At 45.2% G+C, this 12,917-nt stretch overlaps 4 protein-coding genes across 4 annotated transcripts; 3 read left to right on the top strand and 1 right to left on the bottom strand.

The window, feature by feature from the left end:
* Window positions 1–1,958: 1,958 nt before the first annotated feature.
* Window positions 1,959–2,926, top strand: TRIVIDRAFT_45138 (uncharacterized protein; the record flags this gene model as incomplete). The annotated part of the gene is made up of 2 exons (XM_014096830.1): window positions 1,959–2,025; window positions 2,088–2,926. The coding sequence occupies 2 exons, from the start codon at window positions 1,959–1,961 to the stop codon at window positions 2,924–2,926; spliced, it is 906 nt and encodes a 301-aa protein (XP_013952305.1).
* Window positions 2,927–6,497: 3,571 nt separating this feature from the next.
* TRIVIDRAFT_18556 (uncharacterized protein) lies at window positions 6,498–7,118 on the top strand (the record flags this gene model as incomplete). Its single annotated transcript, XM_014096829.1, has 1 exon — window positions 6,498–7,118. A coding segment is annotated over one exon (621 nt), but the record flags the coding sequence as incomplete, so codon positions are not given.
* Window positions 7,119–8,187: 1,069 nt separating this feature from the next.
* Window positions 8,188–9,109, bottom strand: TRIVIDRAFT_67317 (uncharacterized protein; the record flags this gene model as incomplete). The annotated part of the gene is made up of 3 exons (XM_014096828.1): window positions 8,188–8,422; window positions 8,535–8,835; window positions 8,998–9,109. 3 exons carry the CDS (start codon window positions 9,107–9,109, stop codon window positions 8,188–8,190), a joined length of 648 nt encoding a protein of 215 aa, XP_013952303.1.
* A 1,782-nt stretch (window positions 9,110–10,891) lies between these two features.
* TRIVIDRAFT_8237 (uncharacterized protein) lies at window positions 10,892–11,359 on the top strand (the record flags this gene model as incomplete). Its single annotated transcript, XM_014096537.1, has 1 exon — window positions 10,892–11,359. A coding segment is annotated over one exon (468 nt), but the record flags the coding sequence as incomplete, so codon positions are not given.
* Between the last annotated feature and the right edge of the window lie 1,558 nt (window positions 11,360–12,917).

Below are 12,917 nucleotides of genomic sequence, written 5' to 3'. Positions count from 1 at the left end.
ACGGGGGGCAGAAAACACCAAGTATCATTGATCTCATCTGGTGTAGATGTGATGTGATGCCTCTTCTCAGCTGCTTGTATTGTTGGAGGCCCATGTGCGTAATACCGCGCTTCGTCCTTACTGTAGCAGGGCCATGCAAATTACCTACTACTCCGGAAGCCCAGCCCATGCTATTGATGCTACGCTGTTACCAGCAGGTTGGTGCTACTGACAGCACGACGGCCGCCGATATGCAGCATTGCATCCTACTACATACTCCATACCTACCTGGCAGATTGCAGGGCTCCTCGCTATCGCTATCACTACCATATCCCGTGCTAAGATCACAACCCGCGTCTCCGCCTTCATCAGGCATCGCTCTTCTGCTAAAATACGAAGCGTCCTATCCGAAGACATTTCCGCCATCCCATCCCACCGGGACTTGCCAGTCCTGCAGATGCTGACAAAACATGCTCAACGCTATAATCGATCCCTTACGGAGCAGAGATGCCGTGGTTGCTCCATGGTGGTACCTCGCGTAGCACGGCTCGCCATCATTTGTGTGAGATACGCTGCAGTTTCCGCCCTCCAGCATTTAGCCGAACTCATTACTAGACGTACCTGTTCGGATTTTACGTTTGAGTCAGATATCAACTCCAGCGCCGCCTACTTGTACTTGTCGTTCGGTACGCCCTTCTAGTGGCATCTCAGCCCACACGTGAATCCGCAACGCTAAATTCGGCTCGTTCTCGCGAAGGTTTAGTATTATGCCCAAAGAGAGAAAGTTTTTTTTTTTTTCGTTCAATTCTTCTCTTTTTTTCCCACGCGACCATAGCTGGGTTAATTAGTCTGGTGACGCTGTTGCTGACTGTTCTCTGAACCAAAATGGCCTTAAGGCATCGATGATGTAAGGACGCCAACCGCTTACTAACATTGATCTCGTTTGGGATTGTGGAGATAAACGTGAATCTTATCGAGGCCTCTTATCGTAGCCTCTTATCGTACCCTGTACAGGGAAACCTTAGAAATACATACCAGTAGGTATCTTCTCTTCATCTACTGCTTCTGGAAGAAAAAATAAGCATGTCTTAGTTCGGCTCGGATTCCTTCGAGACTCTCTCTCATTGGTTACTTTTCCAGCTGGGTTGAGGGCGTTACCATACTCTGTAGATCGATGAGGCCTGAGTGAAAACTAGTGAGAAACAACGCGGTAAAGCAATCATCTCTACAATTAAAATCCATCGCTTCCATTTCAATTACCGAGTTAAATCATACGATCCAGTCTAGATGGTTCACACACGAATAAATAAACGAATCATATTTCCTCCAATGCAGAAACGGCGGGTAGTATTCAACAGCTAGCTTCGGAATCTCGTCCGCCTTCCCCTCCAACAGTGGGCATGCTTACCACATCAACTGCCATAATCAATCATCAAAAGAGCCAAAATAGGAGTCAAAAGAAGATATAGAACGGAAATTTAGGTCTTACTCATAAAGACTGGTGAAAAGATCTCATAAGCCAACTGAACGAGGCGGCTAAATAGAGTTAAGGGTATTTGGAATTGTCTCTTAAGGCACTTTTTGTGCGTTTTTGAAAGCTATCACCATGCCAGCCTTGTCGTGGGTGGAAACTGTAGTAACCGGTACAGTAAGCACTTGATATCTCCATGACCAAATATATAACAATGGTGCGGCTTTCTTCCTCCCAATTCGCCAAATCTCCTCGGAAAAGCTTAAACAGAGCCCGGGGATAGTTATGCCAAGCTGGCCACTTAGCGACTTAAACGGCTATAGTTCAGCCACTCAGATACATAGCCTATCAGCTGCAGTTCAATGTCAGCAGTAAGTGTTGGTATGTAGTCTCTATATTCAAGTATAAATAAAACATTCAATTGAAACAACTTCCCAAACATTATTTTCCAACAACGTTCATTTCCTTCATCCTCCTTTATCCAAAAATTATTGAAACAACCGTCACAATGCTTCATCTCGATTTGATCAGCACCCTCAAGGACCTTTTTGGGCGATTTGACAATGTTAGACCGTGTATGTTTATTCCAAAACTGGCGAGCAGAACCACATCTGATAGCAATGCTTTTCCCGTATAGCCCATGCCAAAGGTATCTTCGTTACAGGCTCCTTTACTCCAACAGACGAGGCCAAGGAATGGTCCACCGCACCCCATTTCAGCTCTCCCTCGACACCAGTTCTAGCTAGATTTTCTCTCTTCACTGGTATTCCGAACTTGCCTTCAAACGACCCCAACGCAACTCCTCATGGCTTCGCTGTGAGATTCCTGATCGGGGATGGCGCCAAGACCGATATTGTCTGTCAATCATCAACCTTTTTCCCCGCTGGTACGCCGGAAAATGTTCTTGCGTTCTTCAAAAGTTTCAGAGACGGCACTGTAGAGGAATATGTCAAGGACCATCCCGAGGCCGCCCCTTTCGTGCTGGAAGAAAAGAAAACCGCAAAGAACTTTGGCACCCAGTCGTTTTACTCCATCAACGCTTTCAAGTTTGTCAATGCTGCCGGTAAATCTGCCATTATCCGATATCGCTGGATCCCATTGTCAGGGAGACACTTTTTGACACAGAGCGAGCTCGAGGCCAAGGGGCCGAATTTTCTCTTCGATGAGCTACCTGATATCTTTGCCCAGGGGCCAATTAGCTTCAAGTTGGTAGCGCAGGTCGCCGGGGAGGATGACATTACAGATGACTGCACCAAAATATGGCCGGAAGACCGTAAGCTGGTGGAGCTTGGTGTGCTCAGCTTGACCAAGGTTACCGATAAAGAAGATCTTCCTCCTCAGAAGAACACTATCGTCTATAATGTCGACCCTGGCGTGCAAGGTATTGAGCCGTCAGCTGATCCTATAATCGCTGCTCGTTCGCGGGTATACGCGACGAGTGGGCAAACTCGCAGGGAGGCTGAGCCAGAAGCTTAGTCGCAAGCTAGTAATGAGGTGTTGAGCGGCGACTCACGACGAATGCAGGAGGAGACTGATTCTGAGATCTCCGCGGCATAAGCATGCTAGTATCTGAGATCAAATTTTAGTTAGTCATTCTAGGAGATATCCAGAACAACATTGTTGGAGTGTAGCTGTTATTTGTGGAGATTGTACTCACCATGTTTGGCTCTACGGAGAATTGATTATGTATAAAAATAGAATGTGCTTTTTAAGACAAACATTATTTGCCGCTTTTTTCGTTAACCGAACTCGATAGATGGTTGAGAATCCTCTTGCAGTCTCGCCGATTTTGTCTACCTGCCAGTTCATTTAGTTTAATGTGAATGGGTGAGATAAAGTGTTCTCCATGCCGTCGTTGCTAAGATCTCTGCTGGTACCGCGAAGTTCCTCCCCATCTCTCTCTGCCTCCTTGACACACCTGCGTTTAGTATGAGCTTGGAATTATTACAGCTGCTGCCTCCACCCGAATGCGTGCGCTTCAAAGCATTGAATCATAATTTTTAATTCTGTTTCGGTAGGCTGGGTATATGGTCTATGAAATGTCGCAGTGAATGTTAGAAGCTGTGCGTGTTTACCTGAGAGGGGAACTTGCAGATGCTTAGTGTCAAAAGAGTCCTACCTTTTGTTTGTACCCACCATCACAGTGACTATCCATATTCTATGTATTTACTTTACTCCTTTGAGTGATAGATGGGAAAACAAGAATACAAGATGGGTGATCAGTGACTCTGCTGATGGGTAGATTCGGGGACAACTGACAAAAGTATATGCCCGAAGGCACCACCACCCTCCACTTCCGCTCCTCTCAAATATCTCTGTTTCATGGCATCAATAGGCAATGATGTGACCTGCTGGGCTTGATGAATGGGTATACTAGAAGAAATTTATCAGTGTTTGAATTGATCAGTATGAATAGAAAGAACATGGAAGCTTGCTTAAGAAAAAACGAAAAGGTGCCAGCATCCTCCGCGTCCGCGCCGCTTGTTTATACATCTCTGACCCTCTTGGGTTTCGGTTCGTTCGTTCTTTAAAATTGACTAAATTTGTTTTTAGTAGGAACTCTCCGCAATGCTAGATAAGAATGGTTACCTTCTTCGTATATCGGCCGGTGGGTTGCATTGTCCATTCGTTGGCCTGTACTGTTGTCGACGAACAGTTGCTTGGTCTCATAGTATCCTCGATCGTACGAATTACCTGGAGAAAGAAGAAAAGTAAGCAAGGGTCCACATAAGCATTGACGTCTGTGGACAGTTAGCATATTGTCTGTAAAAAGGACATGGTGACTTAGCTGAATTGCGAGGAGCCCGTCGATTGCAGGAACTATCTAAAGTCAGTGACGAGTGCTTCTTTCATTGTTTGGGCAGGGAGACTTAGAATTGGTCTGGGGGGATGAAGACGTCCACCCACCCACCCGCATGAGATAGGGGAGGTTTCTTGTGAAGAATTAGCTGCTTGTTTATGGAGAGAAGGGAATTGGAAGTAATGATGAAACTCAGAGAGCTGCGAGATGATAAAGTGATGGTGGAAAACGATGGGTCACTGGATGATTTGTCGTTGCTGCCACAAGCCATTAGTAGAAGACAAAAGAAACCGACAAAGAGAAGTTTACTTGGATGAGAGAGAATGAACTTGAACGCTACTTCCTCCCTGATAACGTATCGAAAGCAAGCGAAGCCTAAAAGGATATCCTGAGTCTTATTTCGTTATCAATGTTATTAGATCTGGCCACGAGAGGACTGGGGGAAGAGAAACTTAACAACAGAGCACAAATGGGGGAAAAGGTTGTCAATGAAGGTCTACAGAACGTTATTATTTGACTAGATCAAAACAAGCAGAGGAACTTAGCCGATATAGAAAAGCAGAAGACTGAGCGAAAGAGAAGGGGATTCATCAAACGGGCACCTGTTGAGTGTCATTATCTGTGAGTAGAAGAGAGGGTTTTACTCAAGTTAATAAGTCTTGTAACAGCGCTGAAGTACCAGCTGAACAGAGACGACAGAGGCCGTAGAATTATCTGCTTCGTCTGTAGGAATCGATCTTAAATCGCAGCATCCTCAGGGCTAAAATCTAGTGTCACTACAGATGAAATCAAGCTTCTTGGAACAAAGAAATCAAAAACTTAACGCAGAGACTGGAACTTGGGACCATATCGCAAAGGAATGGAAGAATGCGTCTCTTGTGTTGAGCGAGAGAAGGAGGCGATGTGAGCAACCTAGGACAACACCAACATCATCAGGGGTTTTCGAGAAGAACGGGGAGAGGAAACAAGAAATTGAAAAAGACAATTAATCTGCAGAAGTGCTTGGATGTTGAACAGGTGAATGCCTGAATGTTTGGTGATTGATGTAGCTTTGTTTGCACGTTGAGATGCTGAAAAGAAGAAGTTGTGTTTGTGCAAGTGGAAAATTTGTGGGAACTAAATGTGCCAAAGAGCTAGAGAGTTAGCAGGTTGCAGCCAATGTTTCACTTTCCCTTCAGATTTATATCAACTGCCTTAAATCGTAGTTTTAAAAGAGTGGGAAATGAAATAGGATGCAGATAATGGCATGGAGGATGAAGCAAGACTTCAATAGCTGAGCTGTAAATATCGAGCACAATCAAGTTGCTTTGTTGGTCCTTGTGTCTCTATGGCTTTCATTGCTATGTGCTGAGTGCTTTGGATTTTGTCTTCCTGTTGGACTGTGAATCATAGGTATTCGCGGCAAAAGTTGATCCGCTGACCGGCCCCCTCTCCCATGAAAAGTGACCTGGCGGCCAACTGTTTGCCCAATCACTCAACTTAATTATCAATTTTTTTCAGTTGTTTACCAACCGCTGAATTGGTAACTGTTAAATTCCTTCTATTCTTTCTCTCTGAAGTTTCCACACCCTGGAACATCCATCACCAGTCATCACCAACATTAACAAACGCCTGGTTATCGAAAAGAAGCGACTCTCAATAGTCATCACCATGCCTAAATATCAAGAGGAAGATACTCCTGTCTCCAACATGGTATCTGATCATGACAAAGAGACCTTCATTGTACCGATGCCTGAGAATCAAGAGCAAGATACTTCTATCATCGGAAACATGCTCGCCGATCAGGACGAAATAACTTCTACTATCAGCATGATGCTCATCAGTGAAGAAGAGACCTCTACCGCCGCTCCAATGTCTCGTCAGGAATCTCTCATCACGTCGATGCTTGAGCAACCAAGAGCTAGTCCTTCCAATCATGAAGAAGCCATAGAGAATGCCATCCAGCAAGACGCTTCTCTCACAACCACCATCACAGTTGTCGAGGCTCTTCTTCTGTCCGGGCTAAAGGTCTCGGTTAAGAACATTATTGAGGCACTCCAACTCGTCGAAGCGCTGGTAGAAACTGTGTCTTCTAACCAGACTCCTCCCTTCCTCAAGATCATCAAACACAACGTTGACACAAACGCCTACGCCAAGCTCTCCAAGAGGAAGAAGGCATCTCACTCTGGTGGCCGAGATGGCTCTCCTGAGAAAATTGCTCCCCACGCTGCATGTGCCCGATGCCAACATAATCCTGCCGTCAACGAGCCAGCGTTGACTCTTCGATCCTGCCTTAACTGCGAATCTGTGGAATACTGCAGCATCGAATGCCAGCTCACAGACTGGATGGCTCACAGGAACTTGTTTTGTGTGAATCCAACGGACATTCCTCTCGCCACTTTGGCAAAGCCTCACCGTGTGCCGTTTCTCAAGACATACATCACCAACCCGTTCGCTCGCCTCGCCAAAGGCATCTGGCTACACGATCGACACAAGCAAGACGTGTATGTCTTGCTCATCGACTCCTTCCGGCTCCGAGAGGCCGATGACTTCACCTACGGCGGCATGACAAACAACGACAGCGTTTACAGCGGTCGAGTGAGCTCGTGCCCGGCGTTCCGTCGCTTCCTGTACCAAGCGGAAGCCAAGGGCTTGATGCCCCCCTGGTGGTCTGACCAGAAGCGTGTCGAGTGCCTCACCAAGGGCATCGACAAGCGGCCCGACAACTACCACGACCTCCACGCCATGACCCGGGACATCGAGATTGTGGTCGTCTACGAGGATGCCATCATGACAATGCAGCTTCGGATGTTTGCTGAGTCGGTTTTGGGAAAGGGAGCCGCGGGATCGGATGGGCAGCTGATGCTGCAGAAGATGGTGGTGGCGGAGGAGGCGGCCCGAGTTTCGTCGTAATTTTTTGTAGTCAATTTTTTTTTTCTTTTTCCCAGCTTTCATTTTCTTTGCTTTTCTTTTCTTTTTTTTAAGGATGGACTCTGGTTTTTTTTGTCATTGTAGTTCAGTAATAAATTTGCTCTTGTGTTCCGATTACTACATATATATGTGACTTGGGTCATCTGTGTTACTTGAATTGTCCCTTGACAATTCACTTGTAGCCAAAAACCTTCACGTACGCCTACTTAAAATTCTTTCACCCCCCGCTACTGCAAAAGATTCTTTTCTGCCAAATTTCCAGGTTATGACAACGCCTCATCCTGCCATCGTTTCGTCCCCATCAAGAACCAAAAGACTATCATATTCGTCCAGAATCAGTCTAATTATCTTACACATGGCTATCTTTATAACTTTGAAAGATATTTTCTCAATTTCGACATGGACCAACTAATTATCAAGACCCCGCAAACCCAGGTTTCTTCCAACTTTCCCCCTGCAAAATCAGCAGCAACTAATCCCTGTTCTGGTTTCTGTGTTTCGTTACTGCGAGGCCAGATCAGCAAGAGCTGTTTTAAAGGGGAACCGGAAGGGGAAAATATACTAAAGGACTTATTTGGGAACACTGATGGCACGTGCATTAAGAAAATTTATTTCTAATGCGTAGTTGCTCTAGTCTCTCACCAAGTCGTGGTGCTCAACTGTATATTTCTCAGACCGTATATTCGGCAACGAATTTTCCCATAAGAACTAAACGATTTCGCGAAGCGAAACATTCTGAGCATAGCCAGATGTCACAAGCGCAGATACGTTAGTCTGATCTTCTAAAGCATTTGATCAATTTTAATATGCTAATATACCCAAGTTTGCTTTCTTTAAATACTGCCAAGGCAGTAAGTGTATGCTAATTTTCTCTTGTTCTGGGAAGCGATTAGTTGATCTTAGCATCATCTCCTTGCGATGTGTCTTTCGTATGTATATTTATCATCATAAGCCAAAATCTATCGCAAGAGACTGGGCACATAAAGGCTTGGGGGAGTGTACACTCCACTAGCAGCTATTCTATATTCTATCCAACGACCACAATTTCTCCAAACAGCTTCTCCCTCTTTATCGCAGCAGTGGAAACCATAATCACCGCTCCAGCCATAATAACCAAGATGAACGGAGCCTGCATACCTCCCATGATTGCAAGAATGACATTCAGCTTCATATTGTCATTCAGCTGTTCGAATAGTGCACTCTGGGCTCCGGCAATAACGGCGCGAATCTGCTCATCTGAGAAACCTTGACCACCAGTACTCCTGCAACATTGCGTACTGCAGCAGACTCCATACAAATCCAACACCATTAATATAAGTTCCTCTTTCTTCACGAGTGGTAAATGCGGAGATGTGGTTCAGAACACCGTGATACATTCCCATCCCATCCATTCCAGCGATGACACGCCCGACGATGAGCGCACTCATGGAAGGTGCAACGCCGCATAGTACAGAACCAAGCTCGAATACGGTTATCCCTCCGATGTAGAGATACTTCAAAGAGAACTTGCTGTACAGTGCTCCATATGGTAAGATGACTGCCACGGAGCCCAGAGCAAACCCAGCACCAAGCCATGCGAGTTGTGTAATGTCTTCGAATGCCTCAATCACCGCGCTTTGGACATCGGCCGCGATAGTGGTATCAAGCCCGTATAATAGGGCAGTGGTGTATAAGGCTGAACAGAGAAGGGCCAATCTGAAGCCGGTAATCTTTCAGACATTGTCGCGAGCTGAAGTCTTATCATCGTGACAACGAGAATCCAATGCAACCATATCTTCTATGGAAGCAGACTGCGGTCGCCGGCTTTCTTCAATGCGTCCTTCTCATGGTTGCAGACCTGATTGGCTCTGATATAGTTTCGATTCGGGCGATTCTGCATTTGTTGTACCCTTCTTGAACTGAGGAATAGAGGATAAGTCGGAGACTTCCGCTGTCGATATCTGAGTCATTTGTGCGATGTATAGTCGATACTCGGAAGCAATTCAGAAAGATACACGATGAGGGAGGTGTGAAATAACATATAGTATAAGATTTGGATTGCCAGATCGACTGGTTTCCAGTATGCCAGTGGTCATGTGTAACTTGAGACAACGTCAGCATCTCGAAGGCTTCTTATCTGCTACTCCTAGGTTACTTTGGCGCCTACCTCAAATATAAGTGCTTCTAAAGCTCTTCCTCGTTAAGTGTATTCTATAACATATGATTTGGAATCGAATCAGAATATATGTCTTCCATTTTGTCTTGATAGTGGGGGGAGAAATTGGGAGCCAGGTAGCTCATCATGGATAACCATCCCAAATCGAGCGACCGATGGGACCCTGATCTAGCCATCTCGTTTGACATATGAGATAGTATCCCAAGTACTCCAATCATGTACCTTCTCATCTAGTTACTCTCTCATAAATGAGGATTGTCCGCAAATGTGCGTCTTACGGCATTATTAGTGCGCACCTTCCTAAATATAGATCAGCTGCAACGTCTCGTACTGTCATTATTTATTATCTACTTTTGTTTACTAGATATTGGTAACAAATCATGATGACATGGGTGCATGTATGTAATCACCTACCCATTTATTCTAACTTTATTCTTTCGGGTATCTTTAGGTTATTCACGGTTTAGTATGGATAAATTTTAGCAATAGCAACGACCGTAAACCGAAATACCTTGTTGAGGTAATTTCCTGTTGATGTATTTGACTGTTTATGGTGCAATCCCTGTTTACCCTGCAAGCTGTAAGCAGAGTGTCAGACTACCAATGTACATGGTTTAGGAATAGTTCCATCTACAGCCTGGGGTATTCTATTAGTTTGCTGGGCTTGACTACTCTACGGTGGGACTACACAATGTGGAAGTATTCGCTTGGAGATGCTAATTTGGATCTAAGTAAGCCTTGAATATGAAGATATAACTGTATCAGATGACATGTTGTCATCTTACTTCTATTTTCAGTTTCTCTTTTCAGCAACGTTACATTTGTGTGCCGAAGCGTTGAAAATGATGACTGAAGAACATCTCAAGCTATTGCTATCCCTATCCTAACCATATACTGAAGGTAACCAGCATAACTTGATCATGTCTAGTGTTCGGCTGTCGCTAGTTATTGAATGCTGTATTGACTTTAGCGTTTACTAAACGCACCTATAACTACCAATCGGCTTGACTTCTCATTGTCGTCGGAGCTTTTGTGCATTCTCTATGTCGGAGATTTTTTTTTATTACATCCTCTTTGCATTATTTATAATTGAACGCCCTCTGTCGGCGCATATTTGTTGGCAGGTTTGTGGGTCCAGCTGCTATAAATTGTCCAAGCATAGCCCTCATCCAGTTTCACCCGTTTCATTTGTTGGAGGGGATCTTCGTTAAATATCGGTGAAAGCATCATATGAGCTATGATCTAGAGGAACCCAGCCGGAGACCTCGGGGCACCTTACAACTTTGCCATACTCATGGTAGCCGAGAACTGGGCACTTGATGGGCCAACGATTAAAACATGGCTGACGGCTAATGTTGTACCAATCTTCTACACTTGGTATGGCGCTGTGCTATTGGCCTTGGTCATCTTCAGCCTCAAACGGCTGCCTTTTTTATGTACACCACGGACGAGTTGTTATTTCAACATCGGGGTTCGAAACCAGCGACAACACCTAGTTGCACCACATGTTGGAGATGAAAGCAACATCGGCCTGATTAGTCAAGAAAGGGCAGCAGATTTGATCAAACAGCACCCCTTGTTCCAACCAGTGGTCGTTAACACAAACGAACCCCAGTTGGAGACCGACTTGAATCTCTACCAGTCGGCTTCAACATTCTTCTCTGACCTCGAAGTATCCAGAGCCAAGTTAATGGCACAAATTATCGCACCTGTATGGCCAATGGATGACATGGAGATTGAGCATAAAGGCAGAGACGGTAGGGAAACAAAGGGAAAGGTAAATGGTCGGCCTGCTCTCCTTCTCGGAGCCACTCAGACCTCTTTCAAACGCGAAATTAGGCCTCATACGGCGTACACCATCAAATCACGAATTCTGGGCTGGGATTCGCGTTGGATATATGTCGGATCTTGGATCCACAATGAAGCTTCATTGACAAAGAAGATTTATGCAACTAGTCTGTCGAAATACATTATCAAGAAGGGACGCATAACTGTTCGCCCGGAGCAGTTCTTTATGGAGTGTGGGTGGATCTCTGCCCAAGATATACATGGCCACGAAGAGGAAGAAATGACAAGCCATGAGAAAGTCTTGCTGTGGTCAGCCTTTGCAACCCATAAAGATAAGAACATGAAGATTGTTCGGACGTGGGGGGAAGCAATTTTGCTCATGGAACAGGAATACGAAGATTGAACATTATAACGGAAAGGGATGGACAAACAGCGAGGCAAATGCGATTTTGGGGAAATTATGACATAGAATGTATGTTTGGGTTATATCAGTTTTACGACATAGTGATTGTTCTGCTGGATGCTACGGAGTTTGTAAAGATCGAGTAGATTCTTGTGAATGCTATCTCTAGCTCGCTGCCTAGTTTACCATGTGAATGGCCACACCATTCAAAAAGACTATTAGCATGTGGGTTTAGAATAACGCCCCCAAGGCCGGTATATACATCCATTTGACCCAAGGATTGATAGTGTGTGAGGATATCGCGTTATGATCCGGCTGGTGGCATACCTCATGCCCCAGACAAACGGTCCTGCATGAGCAAACAACAACAACCGAGTGCTCCAACATTTTTACTCTCAAGACAAACCAGACAGCCGACGATATCATCGTTACCTGCATATAATTTACCTGAAATCAGAATATCTAGGTCATGAATGGGCACTGAGCGTTTGGGGATTGAAAACGGGTAGAGCTGCTGACTGCAAACTTGCGGTCTACTGAGCCAATGTTCTGTACTCGACGTTCGACTACGCGCTCCTCTCCTGACTCATTTCAATCTGGCCAAAAAAACGGTCTTATTGGCTAAGCTTCACCTGTAGTGCGGAATTCATCTTGTAGAAGTTCGTCAAGTTGTTGGTTCGAAGTTGAAGATTTACGCATGTACTGCTGAGCCTATGGATACCTTTGAGCGTTACCGGCATTCCAGCATACTGACCTTGCACCTCTCTGACCGCATTGACTTTGCCCTGCTCTATGCAGTTTAGCGTATACCCTTCAAGTGTGGACACTCCCATAAGCACAACCCTGGCGTTTGAGGTTACTTCTCTAGTTGCATGTCCTGGACTATTATTCAGCCCCTGGTGCATCGATCAATTTGACGGCAGGGTGAATGCTGAAATCAACAATCCAATCAAGAACTTTCTGCTCTATAAGTATTTGTTTTCCCTCGATCTCGTCTAAAGTCCCCAATGTGCAAACAAAAAGCTGTCAAGCTTCTTCCTTTTCATCTTCAGACAGGAAAGGGCATAAAGCACCAAGAAGAGAACACTGGAAGTGTGTACAGTCTACCACGATAGCATCAAATTCCAGTGATGTCAATTTCTGCGTCATGCCTGGATGATCTGGAATCTTTTGGGCCCTGGGCGGGTCCTCGGTGCCGCGGTGGATTCGACTTTACTCTACTTTTTGAAGAGACGATTCTTTCCATTCTGCTTTCCAGCGTCTTCCTTTTCCTCTCTCCATCACGAATCTTTGCGCTCCCCACAGCGTCTAGAAAAGTCAAGTCGAATTCTTTAGAGTGGGCAAAAAGGGTGAGATTCGTCATTCCTCGAATGGTGGAAATGGACTGTGCTAGATCAAATAGCATCACATT

This window comes from Trichoderma virens, assembly GCF_000170995.1.
Source record: "Trichoderma virens Gv29-8 chromosome Unknown TRIVIscaffold_87, whole genome shotgun sequence".
Taxonomy (NCBI): Eukaryota; Fungi; Ascomycota; class Sordariomycetes; order Hypocreales; family Hypocreaceae; genus Trichoderma; species Trichoderma virens.
This window is presented reverse-complemented; position numbering and strand designations above follow the sequence as displayed.